Genomic DNA, 25,546 nt, shown 5'->3' with positions numbered 1-25,546 from the left:
ACTTGGTTGGATGATAACAACTCTCCAGAAGTCGCCAATACTTTACCGGCCAACTACAAAATTGTCAAACAAGATAGGCATGGCTGAAAGGGAGGGGGGGTAGCAATCACGTTTAAAGACCATCTGATTTGCCAGCCTGTTCAATTGGCACTTCAGGATGAGCATGAAATACTATCCTTCCAACTACTTCTTGACGGTCTCACCATTCTGGCGGGCGCTGTGATTTACAATCCCCCAGGTCACAAAGCCGATCTCAGTACCAGGCTACTTACCCAGCTCCTCCCAGTTTGCCTGAAGTACAAGAATTATATAGTGATAGGGGACTTCAATGTCCACTTCGAAAAAAAATGATAACCCGGCCGTCTCTCAACTGGAGAGCGACATGCAGATCCTCCAACTCAAGTAGTGGATCAAGGGGCCCACCCACACAGCAGGACACACCCTCAACCTACTTTTTTCTAATATTTAAGCTACTCTCATCCAAGAGATTAAACCACTTCTAAGGACAGACCATTTGCTTATTTCATTCACACTGGGTCTACCAGATAAACTAATCAAACCCTGCAAACCCCAACAGACGTCGAGTCGAGCTTGGAGACTAGTTACTGAAACATCGTTCCAATCTCACTTCACCCACCCGAATATCCAGACCCTGGCTGATCTCCCAGTGAGCTCAGGGGCAGCTAATTTTGAGACAGAAATTAGAATAACATTGGATCAACTGGCCCCTAAACTAAAACCCAAGCAATTGCAAAGACCCTCCACGGAGAAGTGGTACACACCACAACTCAAAGTACCAAAATATGGAACACCAATGGAGACTGTCCAAAAAGGAATCAGACAGACTATGGTACAAGTCCGAACTTAAAATCTACAATCACGCTTTAAGGAATGCAAAAAAAGACTCACTATGCACAATGAATGAATGAAAACTGTAATTCAGCAAAAGAGCTATACATAATAGTTAAAGAGCTTAGTAAACCAGCCAGTATGTCACAGGCAACTCATCAATACCCATGGTTTGTCTGAGACGGTAACCAACATCACAACCCTTGACTAATAAGGTAGGCTGTGAGATTCCATGTTACAAAAACCTATCCATAAGCTTTAATTCAGAGTACTAAGAATCTATTCTTAAACCCTTATTCACTTTAACATATGCTTTTCACTTTCAATTTGCCAGGCATACCTCTTTTATCATACATTTTCTTAATAAACAATCAGGCCTATAGCTTTTATCATTGTCATGTCACCATAACCAACACAACCCTACTGTATTGCTAGAAATGGTACAAGGGAGGCGTTTGATTTCACACTTATATAGAGCCTTAAGAGATGATCTCCCTGGAGAGACACTGCGTTTTCAGCAGCAGTGGGATGAGGCCCTGGAGGAACCCCTAAGGGAGGCAGAATGGCGGAAGATACACGGGGGTCTGTGGGGTTAGCATGAATGCTCGCTTTAAACTACTTCGTTACAATGTCATACACAGGGTATATTTTGCCTCGCGTACACTCCATGCAATATACCCTGACCGGGAGAACAGCTGCCCTAGATGTCGCACGCAGGGGGCGGAATTCCCCAATATGATCTAGACCTGCCCCACCTTTTCAATTTTATTGGGAAGGAGTCCTGAGAAGATTGGGAAGGGCCACGGACTGGACTATCTCCTGGGATATTAGGACGGTGCTGCTGGGACTACTGCCAACGCCTAAAAATAAAGAATTAAGCAGGTGTTTTGTGAGTTTGGGACTGGTGTTAGCCAAGCGGTGGGTGGTAATTGCCTGGATGCAACCACGACCTCTGAAACAGTCAGACTGGTTACGAGATATAAATGAGTGCGTGACAGCTGAACTGGTTCGGATGCGCTTTGTAAGGACAGATGAAAAAGCAGAGGACGATAGAGTAGCGTGGGCGGCCATTATATCAGATCTGCTGGACAATCAAACTCACCTTACACCACGCTCCCAAGACAGGGATGATGCCCATGGGGATAGCTTCGATGGAAACAGGGGTGGACACACCGCGACACCTGAACAGTGAATAGAGTGGACTGAAATAAGGCAGTCACAAGGAAGAACGGAATGGTATGAATCTGAAGGAAGGGTGGGGGAGAGGGAGATTCATTGTTATTGTTTAATTTTTACCGAAAATCAAAATATTTTATTGGCCACTATGTTATACATGAAGACACAGCTGCTGGAATGCACGTTGTCGTGGGGTGTTAGAGAAATGATATACATAATCCAACACATGCTTCTTTGTATAAATACTGATTTAAAGATGTGTCTTAGAGCATGCAATATAAGTATGGTGCAGAATGTATTGTATTTTTTCTTGAAAATGCTAATAAAATATATATTTTTAAAAAGTAGACCAGGCCTACTGGCTTTGTTAAGTTTCATAATAAACAGCCGAAAACCTGTGAGATCTGGCATGATTTTTCCTCATGAACCCGTTACTCCTTAACATTGGCTTCACACCTTACCCAACACCGGACTCGTCACCCTATCATGCATACAGTTATAAAAATAAAAATATGTCGAAAAATACTGCTTGCAACGTAATATACAACCCTTCTCAACAGGGCCTAATAAGAATCATCTCAGTCAAAATCCAAAGGGGTTCGTTAGAGTTGGTGGCCAACGCCGGAATCCTTGCCTACTACAGTAAACTGTGAGATTACATGTAACAGAATATCTGCCTATAGCCTATAACATAATGTGATAACAACCATTATTAGCTTTAATAAATGCTTTTCACAAATGATAAGGTAGACCAATTGCCTTAGCCATAACGTTTCATAATAAGCCAACAAGACCTATGGCATCGGTTATAAAGTTTCCCAGAGCAGCCATCTATAAATTGTAACCATAACTAACTCAGGCCTTCAGTTTTGAGTTTAAGGATTTCCACAAGGCAACTATCAGACACACAGTAATAAAACTAGAAAAGCATACACAATTACAGTTGATTAAGCAACATACTATCTCTCCTAAGAAGGCCTAAAAAGGCTTCTCACAGAGTAAACCCACTATACCCATAGTTTGTCACATGGGGTAACCAACACCAAAATCATTGCCTACTATGATAATCTGTGAGATTCCATGTAACGAAATACCTATCTTTAGGCTTTAATATAGAGTAATACTAAATCACACTTAAATGCCTATTGGCTTTAACATATGCTTTTTACCATAAATACAGAGTGCTAGTGCCTTTATCAGACCCTTTCATAACAAACTGATAAGGCCTACCTATAGCCATGATCATTGACTTGTCACCATAACCAACTTGGTCCGGCACTACAGAGCCGGCGCAATCCATAAAGTGCAATACAAGGAAGTCTTTCTATTGTAAAGCCTCAAATTCAGTCCAATCGAATCCTGTACTCAGGGAAACCCACCTGTGGGTGGAGCCTAAGACCCTCCCTCATTGGTACTCTTAAAGCTCTTTTTTGTTGTTCAATATAAGGTAAAGCAACAGATGCACTGCTAACTGGACCTAAACATCCATTTAGATTAGTGTAGCCTTGCCATAGCGCTCTCAAACGGCACTCTCTAGTCTAACTTTAATGGTGGAAGGGGAGGGTGCTGGGACTGTCATGTATTCCTCATGCCTGGCTTCCTCCCATCTGTGCTGCTGCCCGAGAAAGCAAGCATTGGCAGAGTCAATAGGTCTCGCCTTTGGGACCTTATAAGTGTTCAACCGTGCAGCACAATATCCTGGGTGTTGTGCTGCCAGGGATTGAACAGCTATACAATTATTACACACTGTTGAAAGTAGGCTGAAACCGTCAACATTATCGGCGCCCTCTTGCTCTCCTTAACCTTTTTGTGCGCGTAAAACAGCCGCCATTTTGAACACCATGGCTTCCCTGCTCCCGCCGAGAGCCAGCGCGCCTCTCTCCCACTCCTAACTTCGCCGGCATCCCCCGCATACTGACAAACCCCCCTGCCTGCACCTGCCGCGAATCATAAAACCCCTCTTCAGCGCTGCTCTGCCCCAGACCCTCGTCCTGTTCCCAGCGCGACACCTCCCCTCTTCCCATTTATGATCCCCGGCCCTTTGATGCAAACCCCATTTCCCCGTGTGCCCGTTTGTCTTCCCCGTTCCCAGGCCGACACCCAGCTCTGCCGATACCAATCCCTTGCCCCTCCCCGTACAATAGAAAGCTTCCCTCCTCAAAGGACCCCCGAGATGATCAAAGCCCCCCCCCATCCCACGAGATCCGATCGAAACCCACACACTCCGTGGATCGGCGGAATATCCAGCTGCGCGATGATCATCACCTGTTGTGAACGGGGCGGGGACTTCCACTGTAATCTTGCGTGGGAACAGGCTGGGAAGGGGGGGGATTCTAAGGATGTCTTTCCGTACATCAAAGTATCGACGAAAATGTGTTACGTGCAATAAACAGATAAACGTGTGTATAAGAGGCCAGGCCTCAGGGATGCAGTTAGAGCACCTCAGAACGATACCTTCTGTCCGTTTCGTTGTGTTCTCCTCCGGAGAGAATAAAATCCTTGTTTCCTGCCTTCCAGTCTCCAGCGCCTGCCTCTTCAATAATTTAACTTCTTTGTGGGTTCAAGAGGCGACATCGCCGGGCAATACTTAAGGATCTTATATTCTGGTTGGTAGCGCCCCCCATTTAGGTTCTACAATTGGCGTCCCAAGCGTGGGGCCCATCAGCGACCCATGGATCCAGTGGGAGAGGTCCTGACGACAAAGTGAACGACTGCAACGATCGGGAACGCGTCTGTCCGATAGACCCTCGTCTGACAGCCGATCATCCGAACTTCACTGGTTCCGAACAGACCTCTCTCGAGTGATCTACGGTCCTGACTGGGAACCATCAGGAGTGCCGCGAGGATAACGAGGAAGAGAGGACGATCGGGCGCTGGATTCGGAAGACAGGAAACTGTCCATGCGGTCCGGGTAAGGTCGTGTAACCACGACAAGTCGCGAAATATTTGCTTGATTGCTTGTTTGTTTAAAAATACTAGTATTGCTCTTTTTATTTATTTGGAGATTCACTGTCTGCAAACGGAGAAACAACGGTCTCTCTCTTTGCAAGCAGTGGAGGATAGGTAGGGCAGCAGCCGTGCTTATTTTTTTCTCCCCCACTCAATAATCACTTGAAACTGAACTGTTGTTCACAAAACTATTGTTTCCTGGAGATTCCCTGTCTGCAAACAGGGAAGAGACCACCCTTTTTGCAGATAGTGAAAAGGGTAGGTAACGCAGATCTTTGCGGACCTACTCATTCTCCCCATTGTTATTTATCGGTCTTTTGTTATCTTGATCTATTTTGAGATTCACTGTCTGCAAACGGAGAAACAACGGGCTCTCTCTTTGCAAGCAGTGGAGGATAGGTAGGGCAGCAGCCGTGCTTATTTTTTCTCCCCCACTCAATAAACACTTGAAACTGAACTGTTGTTCGAAGAACTATTGTTTCCTGGAGATTCCCTGTCTGCAAACAGGGAAGAGACCACCCTTTTTGCAGATAGTGAAAAGGGTAGGTAACGCAGATCTTTGCGGACCTACTCATTCTCCCCATTGTTATTTATTGGTCTTTTGTTATTTTTGATCCATGAGGTATTCACTGCCTGCAAACAACGTAGAATAGAAATATTCTGTCCCGTCTTTGCACCTAGTGATAAGATAGGCAGTGCTGACTTTTTAGTCCCTCGTCACGAGCCGTCATGTCTGTCTTCTCCCCACTGATTAGTAGCCTGTTTAGCCCGGACCGCTTATTAGAGATGGACCATCCAGCCCCACTGGAAGGCACCCCTAATAAGGACATGTTCATGAAGCATGGATTGACCGCTATAGCCTATAGTAAACTATGGCATAAATATACAAAAAAGGGTCAAGAAAGTCAATGGCCCCTGATAGGATCCTTCGATGATGATAAAATAAAAACGCTAGAAACTGCCCTGGGTAAAAGCAAGACAACACCTACTATGCTTGACAGCTTCGGCATGTGGCGAAAAGAAACTGAACAACGTAAAAAGAAAACTGAGAGTAGGTTGGAAAAAGAGCTGCGAAAAGCAGCCCACCTAGCTGCTCAGAAACTAGAAAAAGAGATAAAGGAAAGAGAGAAAGCTAAACAGAAACTAGAAATGGAAACACCAAGCCAGTGTCCGGTTAGAACCCCCTCCATGCTCTACCCTGATTTACCCTCGAAACGACAAGCCAACGAGGACTTGCTGTTAGGTCCTCCTATCATCTACATGCCCCCTCCATATGCCCCTTCTCAACCCTTGGCGCAGCACGCGCCACCCCCAGGTACAAACGAAGGTACCGCCACAGCATCGGCCCCAATGGCCTCTGTGCCAGCCGAACCCCTTGTATTAAAACCCGCATCAACAACAACGTTAGACGACCATGAGACTCGAGGGACTGGCCCTGCAAGAACAAACAGACTAGACAAAGATGAGCGAGCGGGGATCGACAAAATAGCAAGGACACTGGTAGAAAGGAAGGATGATGAAGAGTACATCACAGATATGTTCAGCTCGTATACAGGGAGTCACAGACGACATTTTACCGTACGACTGTGTTATCATGTCTTGAATGCATACGAGGACCGATATCGAGACAAAGGTCCCGAGAGCCTAAGGACTCTGTACCGGAAGGTCGATATCGGGGATGAGGGCGAGTGTGATGTGTCGGACCTCCTTACGCGTAGGCTTGAGGTTTTCCGCCACCTCACTGAACGAAAGCCGGGAGCAAAATCCGCAACCTCCGTAGTGTCCGAACCACAAACCGAGCAATCTAACACCATGATGCCGATACGTGAGGCTGCCCCTTACTGGGTTCCTCCTAGGGGTACAGGGACTCACGATGATGCAAACAACCAAGATGCGAAGGGAAGGGTAGTATACAACTGGGTCTACCAGCCATGGGACCGGCAAGAGATACTGACATTCCGGAAATCTCTACCCGACCTACGTAAAAACCCCACTGCCTTCTATACTGAATTGGGTACAGCCCTGGGTTCAACGATCATGACCCTGGCTGACATCGACTTGTTCTTCGGGTTATGTCTACCAGCTGATGTGTGGAAGCAAATCCGGAAAGTCGACCACCTTGAGCTGTTTGGACATACCTGGTCACAACTCGATGACCTGGACAAACAACGGGGACCAGGACAAAAGCCGTTGAAATCCATTCTAGACCTCCCAGATAAAATCGTAGAGAAATTAAAAACCCTAATCCCAGAAAAGAAAGTGGACTGGTCGATAGTAACAGCCTGTCGCCAAAAACCCCAGGAGTATGTATCGGAATACTTCTCCCGGTTTGAAACGGTGTTCTCCGATTACAGCGGCCAGGACATGACCACTGCAACCGGACACCATCTGTTTGTCCAGAATTATGTTAAGGGCCTATCATCGGAAATCTCCCAGAAACTACAGGCCAGCGAGAGTAGTTGGGCAGCCTCCAAACCTACAGCGATTCTCCAAATGGCCCAATATTATGAGCATCAGAAAAATGAAAACGATAGGGCGACAGAGAAAAAGAAGAAGGACTTAAAAGAGAGGGTGATGATTGCCAAACTGCAGGGGGTGACTATAGGACGAGACCAATACCGAGGAAACTACCAGACAAACGTCCCTAAGACTACATTTCCCCAGGACCGCACTCTGACTTCCTACAGTGGACGCACAGACCTTAGAGAAGACCAGTGCGCTTTCTGCAAAGGGACTGGCCATTGGAAATCCCAGTGCCCAGTTCTTCTGGAAATGATCAGAAGCACAGACCCCAGGGATGTAACAAACGGACCGAGACCTAGGGGACAACAACGAGGGCCCCCAAATGACGCGACTAATGACAGATCAAGCAGACCAAATACGTTCGATCGACCCCGACAGAACCAATATCAACAATCTGACTATGACGACACTCACACCTTCGCATAGGACAGCCAAGGGCGAGGGAGGGATCCAGTCGAGCTCTATGTTGACCAGCAGGGCCCTTATGTCACTGCTAAGGTCTTGGGTACCAAGTCTCCATTTCTGGTAGACACTGGCGCAACACGTAGTGCGTTATCTAAACGACTGATTCCAAGGGCACCCTTGTCTGGCTCACTCATAACATCGACAGGTTTCGATGGAACGCCCTCCACCAACCCTTTGTCTGCCCCGATTCTCTTTGACGTAGAAAACAACACCACCGACACCACGTTCTTGCTTTCCTCCAATAGCCCTGACGCCATTATGGGACTTGACTTACTGAAACACTTCCGAGCGACGATTAGGTGTTCTCAAGATGGAGTTCGAGTGTTTCTTTACGACAACCCCGTTCTGCTTAGACATTGTTCCCCCCGACACATGTTTTCCATCACCGACGTTGACGCGTCCCTGCTTGACACTCTACCTCCGTATCTGTGGGCCAAAGCGGATTCGGACGTAGGGCGTATGTTAATTGACCCAGTGCACATTACTGTCCGACCAGACGCAACACTCCCAAAACTCCCACAATATCGGATATCGCCAGAGGGCGAGAAGGCATTGGTAATGATTATCCAGTCACTGATAGACGCAGGAGTGGTAGAGGAAGTGGTTAGCAACGTTTGCAACAGCCCTATCTTGCCCATTATCAAGAAGCAGGGAGAGGGAGATGAGAAAGCATACCGTTTCATCATCGACCTCCGAGAGATCAATAAAGTGGTGGTACCCCAGTACCCTGTGGTCTCAGACATCACCACCATCCTGACCTTGATTCCATCCACTGCCACCACCTTTTCCGTCATCGACCTCAAGAACGCATTCTTCTCCATCCCCATCCACCCAGACAGCCGATATCTCTTCGGCTTTACCCTAAAAGCCCGCTCATATAGGTTTTGCCGAGCTCCTCAAGGCTACACGGAAAGCCCTAGCATCTACAGCCAAGCTCTCAAAAGACAACTAGACCAAGTCCAGTTACCCAACGGGGTGGTGTTGGTACAATATGTCGATGACATCCTTTTGGCAGCCGACACCACCCCTCTAGCGGTTACCGCCACCATTCAACTCTTGCACTTCCTTGCGGAAAATGGCCACAAGGTCTCCAAAAAGAAGTTGCAGTTCTGCCTACCCCAGGTCACTTACCTAGGCCACCTTTTGTCCAAAGATGGAAGAAAACTCACCCCTGATCGAATCCAAACCGTTCTAGATACCCCTGTCCCTAAAACCCAGAAGCAGGTTCGCTCCCTATTAGGCCTCACCTCCTTCTGCCGACAATGGTTACCAAACTTCAGCCTCGTTGTAAAACCACTGCTTTCTCTGCTAAACAAAGACGTCCCTTTCCCACTCCCTTGGACTCCCGAGTGTCAAACTTCCTTCACAGAACTGCGAGATGCCCTTTGCTCAGCCCCCGTCCTGGGTACCCCTGATTACAAAAAGCCCTTCTCCCTTTACACTCACGAAAGGGAGGGGTGCGCTTTATCTGTCCTGACCCAAGCCATTGGCCCTAAGCAACGACCGTGCGCTTACTTCTCTGCCACTCTTGACCCTGTCGCCAGAGCCTTGCCTGCCTGCCTTCGAGCTGTAGCTGCTGCTGCAGTCTCTATCCGACAGAGTGAGGGGGTTGTACTCTCGAATTCCCTCACGGTACTGGTACCCCATGCAGTCGACACCCTCCTGAACCAAACCAAGACACAACATCTGACGAGTGCACGACTGACTGGATACGAACTGACCTTGCTTGCCCCCCATATCACCCTGAAAAGATGCACCACACTGAACCCAGCAACTCTGTTACCCTTGCCAGAGAACGATCCCAATGTGCATCCCGTACATGACTGCGTGACTCTTACGGACGAACAGACCAGGAGCAGGGTCGATCTCAGAGACACAGCTTTCCCTGACCCCGACGGGGAGTTGTGGGTGGACGGTTCTTGCATCAAACTCCCCGATGGTACCACTTCCGCTGCCTATGCAGTCACCACGGCTCGAACTGTAGTAGAAACAGCCCGCATCGCCCAGCGATCTGCCCAGGCAGCGGAACTGATTGCTTTGACGCGAGCCTGCATCCTGGCAACAGGAACCACAGCGAACATTTACACCGACAGCCAGTATGCCTTCGGGGTGGTTCACCATTTTGGGCTCCTCTGGAGGGAGAGAGGATTCTTGACCTCACACGGCACACCCATTTTGCACGGGGATTTAGTCTCCGCCTTAATCGAAGCTGTCCTCCTCCCCAACAAACTTGCCGTTATCAAATGCCAGGCACACAAGAAAGTAACAGACATTATTGGACAGGGAAATGCGCTAGCCGACATCACCGCCCGAACGACAGCTGAAAATAGAACGACAACACATATGTACGTGACCAGGTCACAAGCAGAAAACTGGACTGACGCCAAGGACACAATTAGAGACATACAAACGACTAGCACACAACACGAATTGACTGAATGGACACGGGTGGGATTGAAAGACGATGAAGGCTGCTGGCGGACAAAAGACACGAACAGATGGTTGCTACCTGATTCGTACTTGATTCCCATATTAACCATGGCACACTCCCCTGCCCACATAGGATCAGCCCCCATGATCGAACTTGTCTCCAGGGTTTGGCACAATGACAAGATCCCAGATTCCGCCAAACGCCTGGTCCAACAATGCTTAATATGCCTGCAACACAACCCCGGGAAAGGAACTGTAGTACCCCGGGGGGGATTTGGGGTCCCAAACCACCCATTTGAAGTCCTGCAGATGGACTACATCCAGCTAGACAGATGCCAAGGCCTGAAATATGTACTAGTCGTGGTGTGCGCATTTAGCAAGTGGGTGGAAGCATATCCAACCCGTGACAACACCGCTATGGCCACTGCAAAGGTTCTGTTAAAGGAGTTTTTCCCCCGTTATGGCCTCTGCCGTGTTTTATGGAGTGATAATGGCCCCCACTTTGTAGCCAACGTTATCCAGCTCATCCTAAATGGGCTGGGTATTAAACAGAAATTCCACGCAGTCTTCCACCCTCAATCTGCTGGGCTTGTCGAACGACACAATGCCACACTAAAGCTTAAACTGGCCAAAATAGTGGCTACAACGGGCCTGAAATGGCCAGACGCCCTCCCATTGGCATTGCTATCGATGCGCTCCACCCCCACCCGACATCACTTAACCCCTTACGAAGTTGTCTTCGGTCGACCCATGAGCGTCTGGTCTGCCCCGAAACCAACTTCCATTCATGACGTTCCGGATGTCCTAATGTCTGATTATCTGTACAAATTGACTGAAACTTTGTCTGTCCTTCATCAGCAGGTGCAGCAGGCCATCCCCGATGCTTCCAGGGGTCCGGGTCACGCCATCCAGCCGGGGGACTTCGTGCTGATCCGAAATTTCCAGCGATCAAAGAGTTTGGAACCCCGGTGGACGGGCCCCTGGCAAGTGCTGATCACCACTCGGACCGCACTTCGAGTGGAGGGGAAGAAACACTGGCTGCACGCTCATCACTGCAAAAAGGTCTCTCCAGCCCTGGCCACGACAGACACCGTCAACACCCAAGAAGAGCTCCTGAACCAGGACCGACCATCGTTGAACTGCTACCCTGATACTGAGACACTTGAACTTTCAAAACATCCTGACCCCACTGTGCCATCTCGAGAAGGGTATTTCCTGCGTCGAAAGGAGGGAGCTTCGGCTAAGTAGGCCACGGACTAGGTTAAAGGATCTCAGAACGGTGACCCAAACTACCAAAGGTTACCTGGAGAGAGGCTAAAACTAAGTCTGTGGTCCTGCCCACTACCGAGCACCTTGAAGACGAAGATGATGGAAGCGCCAGATAAGAAGATGATGGAAGCGCCAAATAAGAAGCCGACGGAGACAGCAGGAAATACCCACTACAGAAATCCGAGAATAGACAGACTCCATAGCTCAAAGACAATTGCACTCTTCATCGTAATCCTCCTCTGTTTTCTCCTCATGACTACGCTCTGGATTATGGAAGAACACGCACCTGCTCACGAAACATTCCTAACCACTGCTCAGCCTACCACCATGAAGGAACATTATCTAATTTCGCTCTCTCCTCAACTAAGAGAGAGACGAAAGGAGTTTTGGAACAACTCTTTCGTGCAGCTACTTCACCAGCACAATCTTGCCACCAATACCACCAACTGCTGGATCTGTGGGTTGCTACCCCATGCTACTGGACATTCAATACCATTCATCCCTTCACCCTTCTCTGTCCACGGCTCCTGCCTTGCTTGGCTGATCCTCCTGCAAGAAAGCTATATGGGCAATGCCACCTCCAGCAGAACTGCAGCACATCCTTCTCATGGGGCCGGGCGAAACAAGACAAAGACACACTTCTGCCCGCTGACCCCCAGCGACTCGATCCAAATGGACATCCCGGCCAAAGAACGAATCGAAATGCAGGTGTTCAACAATCCAACCAGACCCACCTTCTCCTATCTGCGGAAACGAACGGCTGCCACTCTGACTGTGGCCCTGACGGTCATCAACGTCACAGGCCACATGTGTGTAGAAGGACTTGGGACACAGCTGGTGGGTCGCAGCGCTTGCCGCTTTACCAGAACTTTGGACTCCACGGATCCACCTTCCTTTGTGTCATCCCCAAACATGTATTTCATCTGCGGCACGAAGGCCTACACCTGGCTCCCCAAAGGCTGGGGGGGCACTTGCTACATCTCCTTCGTCCTTCCTCCTACTTATGTAGCCCCAGCGAATCACCACCGGCAAAAACGAGCCAAAGACATTGAACAAGCCGACTCAACAGGGGCACAGTTCCTCGATGCTATGAAAGGACTCGTCCCCCTCTGGGGCCCGATGGCAAACAGCCGTGCCATCCGACATTTGACTCAGGCAGTCGAGACAACCATGAACATCACAGCGGGCATCTTTGCCAACAACACTGCCGAGCTCCAAGCGGTCCGTTTGGTGGCTCTGCAGAACCGCCTCGTTCTAGATGTGGTTCTGGCGGACCGTGGAGGAGCATGCCGCATTATTGGGTCCAGCTGTTGTACATACATACCGGACAACTCACCCTCAGTGTACAAAGCCATCGAACATCTTCACAGACTCTCTTCGGAAGTTCACCAAGAGCAAGAAGAATGGTCGCTTGGTGGTTGGTTCTGGGACACCGTCAAAAGCTGGGGCTGGAGACTGCTCACCATTATCCTGATTCCCGTAGTTGTAATATGTGGCCTATGCTTAGGAATTCAATGTTTGCCACCTATGTGTTCTTTATGTGCGAGTTGTATTTTTCCCAAAACTGTGGACATCGGAAGCGAACATATGAGAGCATTGTATGATACCGAAGTTAGGAATTTGATGAAAATTGACATTGAGTAAGCAAGTTGGCTAGATATGTTGAAAAGGGAGGACTGTTGAAAGTAGGCTGAAACCGTCAACATTATCGGCGCCCTCTTGCTCTCCTTAACCTTTTTGTGCGCGTAAAACAGCCGCCATTTTGAACACCATGGCTTCCCTGCTCCCGCCGAGAGCCAGCGCGCCTCTCTCCCACTCCTAACTTCGCCGGCATCCCCCGCATACTGACAAACCCCCCTGCCTGCACCTGCCGCGAATCATAAAACCCCTCTTCAGCGCTGCTCTGCCCCAGACCCTCGTCCTGTTCCCAGCGCGACACCTCCCCTCTTCCCATTTATGATCCCCGGCCCTTTGATGCAAACCCCATTTCCCCGTGTGCCCGTTTGTCTTCCCCGTTCCCAGGCCGACACCCAGCTCTGCCGATACCAATCCCTTGCCCCTCCCCGTACAATAGAAAGCTTCCCTCCTCAAAGGACCCCCGAGATGATCAAAGCCCCCCCCCATCCCACGAGATCCGATCGAAACCCACACACTCCGTGGATCGGCGGAATATCCAGCTGCGCGATGATCATCACCTGTTGTGAACGGGGCGGGGACTTCCACTGTAATCTTGCGTGGGAACAGGCTGGGAAGGGGGGGGATTCTAAGGATGTCTTTCCGTACATCAAAGTATCGACGAAAATGTGTTACATGCAATAAACAGATAAACGTGTGTATAAGAGGCCAGGCCTCAGGGATGCAGTTAGAGCACCTCAGAACGATACCTTCTGTCCGTTTCGTTGTGTTCTCCTCCGGAGAGAATAAAATCCTTGTTTCCTGCCTTCCAGTCTCCAGCGCCTGCCTCTTCAATAATTTAACTTCTTTGTGGGTTCAAGAGGCGACATCGCCGGGCAATACTTAAGGATCTTATATTCTGGTTGGTAGCGCCCCCCATTTAGGTTCTCCAACACTGGGTCATGCAGTCTGATCCAGGAATAGATGCCTGCCTCTGACCTGTGCTTCTTCTTTCTGGGCAGCATATGGGACTTAAAAGCAACGGCGGGGGGGGGGGGGGGTGAATGGAAAGCAACTACGGGAGGGTGGGAGAGAACTCAAAGGAATGTTGGGCGGATGAGGGGAATTGAAACAAGAGGAGGGAAATAGCTGGAAAATGTTTTATGTTGATAAACCAACAGCACTCCACATACGCTAGAAACCGTATTTCAGGAGCTGGTTTCAGAAGGTGGAACTTTACCTTTTTTTTTTAATCAAGAGATGCAGTTGAGAAGGGAAGAGATAACCCCACTACCAAGAAAATGGATGAGGACATTAAGTGGGCTGGAAAAATGAAAGAGAAACCTAACGCGATTGATAGAGTACCGAAGCGAGCGAATACCATGAATGCAGCCAACATTGAAGCAGAGGACAGAAACAAGAGTGTTCTATGGTTTGGCTGTAATGAAAAAGATAACGTATGAAATACAGTAAACAAAGTTATAGCTTTAACTGTGCTACTCCTGCTGCACCTCGGTTAGACCCAGAAAAATTATGCACTGTTCACACCCATTCGTACAACTCTCAAAGAGTTTAAGTACTGCCAAGTTCTGGATGCAGAGAGACAGCTGCCACATGACAATAATTTATGACAAGGCCCATGTCGGCACACACAGTGCCCTACTATTTTCAGATCAGCTATCAACAGGGATCCTCTGGTCAACAAAGTGTTTGGTGACAGGGTCTGCCTAGCCTACACCAGCGATCACCATCCTCCATCCCTAATCAAGGCTGTAATTAAAGGAGGCTGCCCCCACCCTCCAAACAGACAGGCTTCCAACAAGATGGCAGCGATGTGGTGAGCAGCTTGAGCTACGAGCAGGCTGCACCTCCTCCCGCTCGGAATGCTGGGAAGCAAGAGACAAAATTCACACAAATCCTCGGAGCCTGGGACATGCGTTTCTGACCTAAAGAGCACATACATTACAAAACACCAATGAACATGTCCCTAACACGTCAACAAGAAACATGTCCTGAACAAATGACAGAAAGTAACATCCTCTGACATAATAAAAAACATAGTGGTACAAAAGGAGGTGGTGATGGACGGAGCATCTGAACCAATCAAACACTCACACCCAGTCAACAGATCTGGGTTTAATCCATCGCCGTTCTTTAGCCCACTCTGCCACCCCAGTTCAGACATGGCCTTATGCAAATCAGTCTGACCCTGTGCCTCATGGGAACAGTCCAGCCCGAACTGCCAAACCATGCCATCCCTGGACCAGAAACAAGCTTCCGAGGACCGGTTTCTGGCATTTCGGCGTCTTCAGCCCGGCTTGCTTGAATCCAGTGGCAAAGTGAGCAAGGGACTCACGTCTGAGCATACCCTGCCAACTTATGGCGAACAAAGTGGTACAAAAGGAGGTGGTGATGGACGGAGCATCTGAACCAATCAAACACTCACACCCAGTCAACAGATCTGGGTTTAATCCATCACCGTTCTTTAGCCCACTCTGCCACCCCAGTTCAGACATGGCCATAGGCAAATCAGTCTGACCCTGTGCCTCATGGGAACAGTCCGGCCCGAACTGCCAAGCCATGCCTTCCCTGGACCGGAAACAAGCTTCCGAGGACCGGTTTCTGGCATTTATAATATAATACATAGCATGACCCTAACATGGAAAAGATACACGCTAAATAGAAATTCACCCCCTATCACTCCCTTTTCTTCCCAGCAAAACATACGTACAAAACAATAAATTAATACTGAAACTTACTAAAAAAGAGGTGCAAGGGCAGATCCATTTTTGAGAACTTTCAGCGGGAGGAATGCAGAAACCACGGGAGCAGAATTAATTTGTCTACTGTCACTACGACAAGCGGGGGCTGAAACATCAACTCAAAACTTTGAGATTTTAACTAGAAACTGCATATTAATTAAATTTTTATTTCAAAACCCCAGAAAACAATGCTTTTGAAATGAGTATCCCCAACACCTCTTTTAATGTGAGTGGCATGGGATATCTCCCATGTTGTCACTTTCCCGGTGCTGCCCCGCCTGATCCATGTCTGCAGTTACCTGGGGTTAGGCGCCGCTCCCCTACAAACGGCAGAGGAGGGGGTGTTCCCTGAGGCAGCTCCTTGCAGTGAGACAGCAGACTGAACCACTGTGGGGAGTTTCCCCTGGGGGCCTGTGCAGCGGTGAGATTAACTGTGGACTAAGCAGGGTCTTGAACTCCATGGGCCGCTTAAGAGTTACACCGCACGTTATACCAAGCCCCTGGACAATGAGAAGAAGGAAAGGCACCTGGAGACAGTCGAGGGAGCGGAAGTAGAGAAAACCTCATGCAGCCCTTCATCAACCTAAGCAGCACTTTTGCTTTGACGAAGAAACAGCAACAGCACTCACATGGGTCTGATACATTTTGGAACAAAGCAAGGAGGAGCTGCGAACATAAAATGTCATTCAACAAACAAAAGCAGGGAAAAAAGAAAAATAGTTCCAAGAAACAAACACTTAAAGACACTGATGGAATCTTAACAGTGGTTAGGCTTTGCTCTCTGGGCATTCACAGCCAACAGAAGGATGGACTAAAATGAAAGATTAGCTACTATAAAGGAAGACTATAAAGGAAGACTTTTTAAATGACAATCCAAGTTACCAATCAAAAGCCTTGGGCGGGCTCAAAGCCCATGGACTGATTACAGCATGCCTCGAAGAGACAGCGCATGCGCTGCCTAGGCTCGACCTAAAAACACAAGCACTCTAAATTATCTAGTTATGAAAGACTCTGTAACAGCATTAAAATGTCCAGTTTGTGCACCTGAAATTATAATCTCAGGCAGTACTGCCCAATCAAAACATGTACATCTAGCTACAAACATGTAGGAGGGGCCTAAACCCTATTGTGGTACTCCTGAAAGCTCTTTTTTAGGTTTCGACTGGCCAAAAGCTGCGCACTGCACAGCTTTTCGGCGCAGCCGAAATCTTATGTCTACAGTATGTGGCTTGGGAATCCGCCCTCTGTTCCATTGGCTAGCTCCATAAATGGAGGCTAGCCATTGGAACGGAGATCTGTCCGTCAATTGCGGAGCAGATTCGGGGGCGTTCCCGAGAATTTTAGGCTTTCTGCTTACGTCATGCGGCGGTGGGCGGATCTTTTTTTTTTTTCTCGTCCTGTTTTGGTCAGTTTCAAAGTATCCTTTGCAGGAGTGGGCTGCGAGATTGAAGTTGCCAGGATGCGGTGGGCTGCGTGATTTCGTTCCTTGCAGGTAAGCGGCATTTTTTAATATTTTTTTATCCAGTTTTCGCCCCCCCCCTCCCGCTGTCCGTGTGCCCGTTCCCGCCCCCCCTCCCGCTGTCCGTGTGCCCGTTAACCCGCCCCCTTCCCGCTGTCCGTGTGCCCGTTAACCCGCCCCCTCCCGCTGTCCATGTGCCCGTGCTTCTTGTTAAACAGAACCTGAGGCCCATGCGCCGTCCTTTCCACTAATCGAATAGCGCCCTTTAAACAGCGCCAACAACATACCTACTTTCGTCCTGCTCCTAATCCCTAGGCGCTTTAATCCCCCATCTCGGTTACGTCATTCTGTATTTTGTTGAATCCTCCGATTGTTATCGTACTCCAGAAGTTTCCAAGCCATTAACCTGGTAAAACATCCTTACTGTGCATGTCAAAATCCTTACTGGGGTTTGCTGTCTAGCAACTAGAGGAAGTTTGTTTTGCACTGGGAGCCATGTAAGTGTGATCACTGCATCACTCTCACTGTCTTCAAAGGGGCTCCATTTTCCCCCCAGAAGGGGCCACTTCAGTGCCCCACACGCATCGCTGCCTTCTGGTTGGAAGCCTGGGCACGTGCTTCTATTTGGCAGCAGAGTGTGTTCTGGGGTTTGTAGTCCTCGTGCATTTCCAAGCGGAGGGACACACCCGACTGTGTGAAAGGGGTTCCCCGCCATGTTAAAGGGCGCCCTAATACAAGCCTGCGAGTCTAGTTGACGCTTGTGGTCTGGAAGTCCACCCTTCAGAAAAGGAGGGGGCGATGCCGAACCAATCCACAAATGCATCTGTGCATACACAGTACACACTGTTGACTGTCTGGGGCGGGTGCTTGTGACTGAGGTGTTGATTGGTAATTCAATAAACTAGGTGGTGAAGTTATATACACATTTGCATCAGAACCACTTCCAGACGGGAGGTGGTGTTCAAAGGCTTGGGACGCGCCTCCCCGCTCCTTGACCCCCCTCTCCGCCACCGCATCAGAACACGGAGTCATTTATATAGCACTGATATAGCGCGTACTACCTCCGAGGAGGCATTGCAATCGCAAAACACTAGAAATAACAAATGAAATCGGTTTGCGAAGTCAGATGGGATAAATCGCTTACGTGTTTGTAACACCTGGATATTACAATGGTTTCCTTGAAAGCACAAAACTAACCTAACTAAAACCACTGGATTACCCACTAACCGTGTGTTCCGGAGCAGCTAAACTATTTAGTGCCTCGTTAGGGTAGATGGGTAGAACGCGCTCTACTGATGCAATTACAGTACAATAAATAACTCCACATAGCCAGCTAGCGTAAAAACGTGCTCTGCTAATAGCAGCTCGAATGACTTGGCTGTCATAGGGACCCAGGCACCCGCGGGTTTAACACATGAATTTGATTTTACCAACAACATATTACTCATGTCATTTTTCTATATATTTCCAAATATCGTTATGTTTTGGAGTTGCAGATTATTTGCCGTAGCTGGAGCTTTTGGAAAGTATCCTTCCAAACGAAAATAGGCAAATGGAAGTGAGCACTCGTTTACTAACCATTTCCTTTCAGAAAGCAGCACTCGGGCCGTCTGCACATCCGCCGCATCCCTGGAGAAAATCCGAATAAAGACGGGGCGCCCAAGCCTGCCTCGGGCGGTTTCAGTTTCAATCCATCACCATCGGAAATCTGCTTAAGGGGCCGACCCGTCCCCTCTAGGGTGTGAACACTGTGAGGGGTGGACATAACGTGCTCCTGGGGGTGACGTACTAGGGCTGGGCAAATATCGTCCTAATGGGCGTGACGCACCAGGGCTGGACATATATCGCCCTCGTGGGTGTGACACACCAGGGCTGGGCATATATCGCCCTCGTGGGTGTGACACACCATGGCTGGGCATATATCGTCCTAGTGGGAGAGACTAGGGCTGGACATATATCGTCCGCATGGGTGTGACACACCAGGGCTGGGCAAATATCGTCCTCACGGGCGTGACACACCAGGGGTAAACATATATCGTCCTCGTAGGCGTGACACACCAGGGCTGGACATATATTGTCCTCGTAGGCGTGACACACCAGGGCTTGGATATATATCGTCCTCATGGGTGTGACACACCAGGGCTGGACATATATCGTCCTCATGGGTGTAACACACCAGGGCTGGACATATATCGTCCTCGTAGGCGTGACACACCAGGGCTGGACATATATCGTCCTCATAGGCGTGACGCACCAGGGCTTAGCATATAACGTCCTCCTGTGTGTGACACACTAGGGCTGGGCAAATATCGTCCGCGTGGGTGTGACACACCAGGGCTGGGCAAATATCGTCCTCGTGGGTGTGACACACCAGGGCTGGGCAAACATCGTCCTCGTGGGTGTGTCACACCAGGGCTGGGCATCTATCGTCCTCGTAGGCGTGACACACCAGGGCTGGGCATATATCGCCCTCGTGGGTGTGCTAGGGAGTGCTAGGGACTGCAGAGTGACTAGGGAGTGCAGAGTGACTAGGGAGTGCTAGGGAGTGCAGAGTGACTAGGGAGTGCTAGGGAGTGCAGAGTGACTAGGGAGTGCTAGGGCTAGGGAGTGCAGAGGGCTAGGGAGTGCAGAGTGCTAGGGAGTGCAGAGTGACTAGGGAGGGCTAGGGAGTGCTAGGGAGTGCAGAGTGACTAGGGAGTGCTATGGAGTGCAGAGTGACTAGGGAGTGCTATGGAGTGCAGAGTGACTAGGGAGTGCTATGGAGTGCAGAGTGACTAGGGAGTGCTATGGAGTGCTAGGGACTGCAGAGTGACTAGGGAGTGCTAGGGAGTGCAGAGTGACTAGGGAGTGCTATGGAGTGCTAGGGACTGCAGAGTGACTGCAGAGGCTAATGGCAATGTAGATGGCAATGCCATTTATTTATCTCTTTTCAAAACCAACACATAAATACAAATTTTGTCATTTACAATGCCAATAGCTCTAACTTTTCCAAAGGCGAAACCATTGCATTGTAAATGCTTGTTAGGTTTATCACATTACGTCTGGTGACAGCTGTGCTGTGAAGCCAGACCTAAAACAGGGGCCACTCAGTATAAATTGTTTGCTTATTACTGAAATGTTAGAGGGAGACTGTTGCTAATGGTCAAGATCCTACAGACTAAGAAAAATAGAATAGCCATAATTTAATAACATAACATAGAGGTAACTTCATCGTTCTCTTGCCTCCATAGGACTCCCCAAGATATTAATCAGCAAGGCCTCTTTACAGGCTGGACCATGAACAGCTGGCATCACATAATAGTACATAGTCCCAAATTTTCACTTTGTCACAGCTAACCTGATTCAGGCAGTTTACTGACTAATAGAAAAAACAGTTACCTCAGCCAAATAGATTAATTTAAAGTTCAAATGTAATTCAGGAATTGTTCAGTTCACACACTGTTCACAAATGTAAAGCTCAAAAAATGCAATAGCTAACTCTTTGAAGCTCGCCTATTACCTTCTGTAATGCAGGTATCTAAAATGTACCAAAATAATCTATACCTAAATGATAAAAAAATGTTTCTTGTTAAAGTTACATCTGCATGCCAAACTTTATTTTTAAATCTATATGGTGATTGTTGCTGTAGTAGTGTTCAAAAGACTCCAAAGTTCACTAAAATGTCAAATGCTCTTTTGGCAGACTTGCAATAACTTTACTCCTCCTTGACAGACTTGACGTATGCCAAATTTCACACAGATTCTACAAATGGCGTCAAAGTTATTAGGAATCCAACATTTCCACTAATTTTCCACTTACTCAAAAGATGAACCATTCAAAGCCTGCAAACACCTTGCTGTAACACAAATGTCTCCTAAGCAACTCAACAGCTTTACCTAAAACCCCCAAAACTCTTCGGCGTACATTTCTACCTTCATGCAAAGTTTGATTTTTCTGTAGGTTTTAAGTGGGAAATGCTACATTTGGATAACTTTACCACTGCTTGACCAATCTATACAAAATTCAAAGCAAGGATTTGCAGTTGAAAGAATCTGCAGTTTGTCAAATATTGTACATTTTCTTTAAACACTGCAAGAGTAATTAGCAGTCTAAAGTTTCTCATGGAGCAATCAGTTTCCTTTAAAACAGTCACAATGGCAGACTCATACATATACCCTGCAGGTTTACTTACCCTTCCTGGATTGTTCTGTGCCTTCATTTTCTCCGCCAAGAGTCCTTGTCATGTAGATGGAACTTTTATTTTTTCTTGCCCCTGTATGGGTGTTAGGCATGAGAGTTGTATTTGCTGGGGTCGTGAAGGTTTCTGTCAAAGCAGGTAAAATCGCGTTAATTGCACAGTGTATTGGTCTTCCAAACTCTAGTGATGGGGAAGCTCAGATGGGTCGCAGTGAGTGTGGGATCACGTGACTGCAGTTATTGGGCACCTTGATTGCAGAATGTGATTGTAGGACCCATGTGGCCCTAATATTAGGAAAGCTTGGGTGGGTCTCAGTGAGTATGGGATTCGTGAGACTGTAATACCTGGAGAGTTTGCTTTTTGTCAGTAATTGAGTGGTCCATGTGTATAGATTTCTGGGCAAGTATGGCTTAGGGACAGTGGCTGTGGTACCCATCTGTCTGCAATACAGGGAGAGCTCACTCAGGTGGCAGTGAATGTGTGGTCCATGAGTCTGTAGCACTGGAAGAGCATGCATTAGGGTCAGTGAGTGTAGGACCCATGAGTCTCTAGCACTGGAAGAGCATGCATTAGGGTCAGTGAGTGTAGGGCCCATGAGTCTCTAGCACTGGAAGAGCATGGATTAGGGTCAGTGAGTGTAGGACCCATGAGTCTATAGCACTGAAAGAGCATGGATTAGGGTCAGTGAGTGTAGGGCCCATGAGTCTATAGCACTGGAAGAGCATGGATTAGGGTCAGTGAGTGTAGGACCCATGAGTCTGTAGTGATGGGGAGCATGGATTAGGGTCAGTGAGAGTAGGGCCCATGCAGCTCTAGCACTGGAAGAGCATGGATTAGGGTCTGTGATTGTAGGACCCATGAGTCTCTAGCACTGGAAGAGCATGCATTAGGGTCAGTGAGTGTAGGGCCCATGAGTCTCTAGCACTGGAAGAGCATGGATTAGGGTCAGTGAGTGTAGGGCCCATGAGTCTATAGCACTGAAAGAGCATGGATTAGGGTCAGTGAGTGTAGTGCCCATGAGTCTATAGCACTGGAAGAGCATGGATTAGGGTCAGTGAGTGTAGGACCCATGAGTCTGTAGTGATGGGGAGCATGGATTAGGGTCAGTGAGTGTAGGGCCCATGCATCTCTAGCACTGGAAGAGCATGTATTAGGGTCTGTGATTGTAGGACCCATGAGTCTCTAGCACTGGAAGAGCATGCATTAGGGTCAGTGAGTGTAGGGCCCATGAGTCTCTAGCACTGGAAGAGCATGCATTAGGGTCAGTGAGTGTAGGGCCCATGAGTCTATAGCACTGGAAGAGCATGGATTAGGGTCAGTGAGTGTAGGGCCCATGAGTCTATAGCACTGGAAGAGCATGGATTAGGGTCAGTGAGTGTAGGACCCATGAGTCTATAGCACTGGAAGAGCATGGATTAGGGTCAGTGAGTGTAGGACCCATGAGTCTATAGCACTGGAAGAGCATGGATTAGGGTCAGTGAGTGTAGGACCCATGAGTCTATAGCACTGGAAGAGCATGGATTAGGGTCAGTGAGTGTAGGACCCATGAGTCTGTATTAATGTGGAGCATGGATTAGGGTCAGTGTGTGTAGGAGCAATGAGTCTGTATTGCTGTGGAGCATGGATTAGGGTCAGTGTGTGTAGGAGCAATGAGTCTCTTGCACTGGAAGAGCATGCATTAGGGTCAGTGAGTGTAGGACCCATGAGTCTGTAGTACTGGAGAGCATGGACTAGGGTCAGTGAGTGTAGGACCCAGGGGTCTGTAGTACTGGAGAGCATGGATTAGGGTCAGTGAGTGTAGGACCCAGGGGTCTGTAGTACTGGAGAGCATGGATTAGGGTCAGTGAGTGTAGGACCCAGGGGTCTGTAGTACTGGAGAGCATGGATTAGGGTCAGTGAGTGGAGGACCCATGAGTCTGTAGTACTGGAGAGAATAGATTAGGGTCAGTGAGTGTAGGACCCATGAGTCTGTAGTACTAGAGAGCATGGATTAGGGTCAGTGAATGTAGGACCCAGGGGTCTGTAGTACTGGAGAGCATGGATTAGGGTCAGTGAGTGTAGGACCCAGGGGTCTGTAGTACTGGAGAGCATGGATTAGGGTCAGTGAGTGTAGGACCCAGGGGTCTGTAGTACTGGAGAGCATGGATTAGGGTCAGTGAGTGTAGGACCCATGAGTCTGTAGTACTGGAGAGCATAGATTAGGGTCAGTGAGTGTAGGACCCATGAGTCTGTAGTACTGGAGAGCATGGATTAGGGTCAGTGAGTGTAGGACCCATGAGTCTGTAGTACTGGAGAGCATTGATTAGGGTCAGTCAGTGTAGGACCCATGAGTCTGTAGTACTGGGGAGCATTGACTAGGGTCAGTGAGTGTAGGACCCAGGGGTCTGTAGTTCTGGAGAGCATGGATCAAGGTAAGTGAGTGTAGGATCCATGAGTCTGTAGTTCTGGAGAGCATGGATTAGGGTCAGTGAGTGTAGGATCCATGAGTCTGTAGTTCTGGAGAGCATGGATTAGGGTCAGTGAGTGTAGGACCATTGAGTCTGTAGTATAGAGACAGCTCAGGTACCCATCAGGCTGCCTGACTGGGGAGATCTGAGCTTGGAGTTAGTGAGTGCACAGGTCATTAGGCTTTAATGGTGTTTTTTTAGGGCAGACACGTGTGTATGGTTTGCAGATAGTCTGGTAAGAATGGAATATTCCTCACCTGACCCATTGCCCATAGTAGTCAATACTGTTGCTCCTGTTGCGACCTGAACAACCGTTGGGTGACCCTTGACCTGTGGCCCACTCTGCCTCTGCACAAAAGAGGAGAAGGCCGTGTTAAAAAGCACTTGGATGACACCCTCCCATACCTACTGACCCCCAGGTGACAATATCTTGCACTCCCTCATCCGTATGTGTCGCTCTTTTCTGTTCTGACACAACTAGAGTGTTGCGTTGGATGACCAAACAGTAAGCAAACAGTAAAGTTTGTTCAAGAACAGTGGAAGGGCAGCACACGACATCCGACCGCTCAGCGGCCACTTCAGTCTCTAACTGATTAACGAACCAAGGGGTAGATTTTCAAACATTTTGCGTGGGGTTAGCGCCACAGCACAAAATGATTTTTACCCAATTTACTTTCCACTGCAAACTTGTTTTGCGCAGGAAATTTTCCTGAAAATAACGCAAAGCAGCGTGAAGCACTGCGTTGCATTACTTAGTGCCAAGGCGGGGTTACATGGGTGAGCATGGGCATTTCCATGCAACCACTCATGCCATTTGACGCAAAATCCTATCTACAAACAATAGTAGACAGGGTTTAGCACCAAAAGTTAACACCATTTGAAATGAGGCATTGAAATTAAAAACATTTTTCTAACTTTGCATGAGTGCTTCACTGTGCAGCACACGTGCAAAGTATGAAAAGTTCTAAAATGTGTCTGGGCATAGTATTTTGTACATGAAGGGTACCCTTCCTGTAAAAAACCTATGGTAGACTCAGGCAAGCACCATAGCACTATGGGGTAACAGTGTATGCCTGGCACACAGCAGCTGAAATCAGCACTAATGAGAGGGGAGGAGAGTGCTATCTCTGTAGATATGGCGCTGTCTGCTCCCACCCTGTAACGCAACACAACGCAGCACAGAAAGTTTGGCTTCTGCGCTGCGTTCTGTGCCTTTTTTGAAAATCTGGGCCCAAGCGTCTGGAATGTTCCCTGAAAGATGACATGGTAGAACATCCAACCTAAAGACATACAGCCCATGATAACAATGAAACCCAGCCATAGCCCATACCACACCTCCATGGAATAGCATAGTTAATACACAATAAAGTGCTCCATATAGTTTGTGTTAGACCCGTCTGCTTCTGAGAGTCCCCTCACCACTAT

General features: G+C 48.4%; 1 protein-coding gene across 1 annotated transcript in view; it reads right to left on the bottom strand.

Annotated features, from left to right (window-relative positions):
* Window positions 1-25,546, bottom strand: part of LOC144752867 (olfactomedin-like protein 2A) — a 172,021-nt gene that overhangs the window by 44,816 nt on the left and 101,659 nt on the right. The window contains exons 4-5 of the mRNA XM_078640700.1: window positions 24,379-24,469; window positions 21,669-21,800 (exon numbers count right to left, since the gene is read on the bottom strand). Coding sequence (XP_078496826.1) covers window positions 21,669-21,800; window positions 24,379-24,469 — 223 coding nt within the window. The remainder of the gene's footprint in view (window positions 1-21,668; window positions 21,801-24,378; window positions 24,470-25,546) is intronic.

This window comes from Lissotriton helveticus, chromosome 5_1, assembly GCF_964261635.1.
Source record: "Lissotriton helveticus chromosome 5_1, aLisHel1.1, whole genome shotgun sequence".
NCBI lineage: Eukaryota > Metazoa > Chordata > Amphibia > Caudata > Salamandridae > Lissotriton > Lissotriton helveticus.
This window is presented reverse-complemented; position numbering and strand designations above follow the sequence as displayed.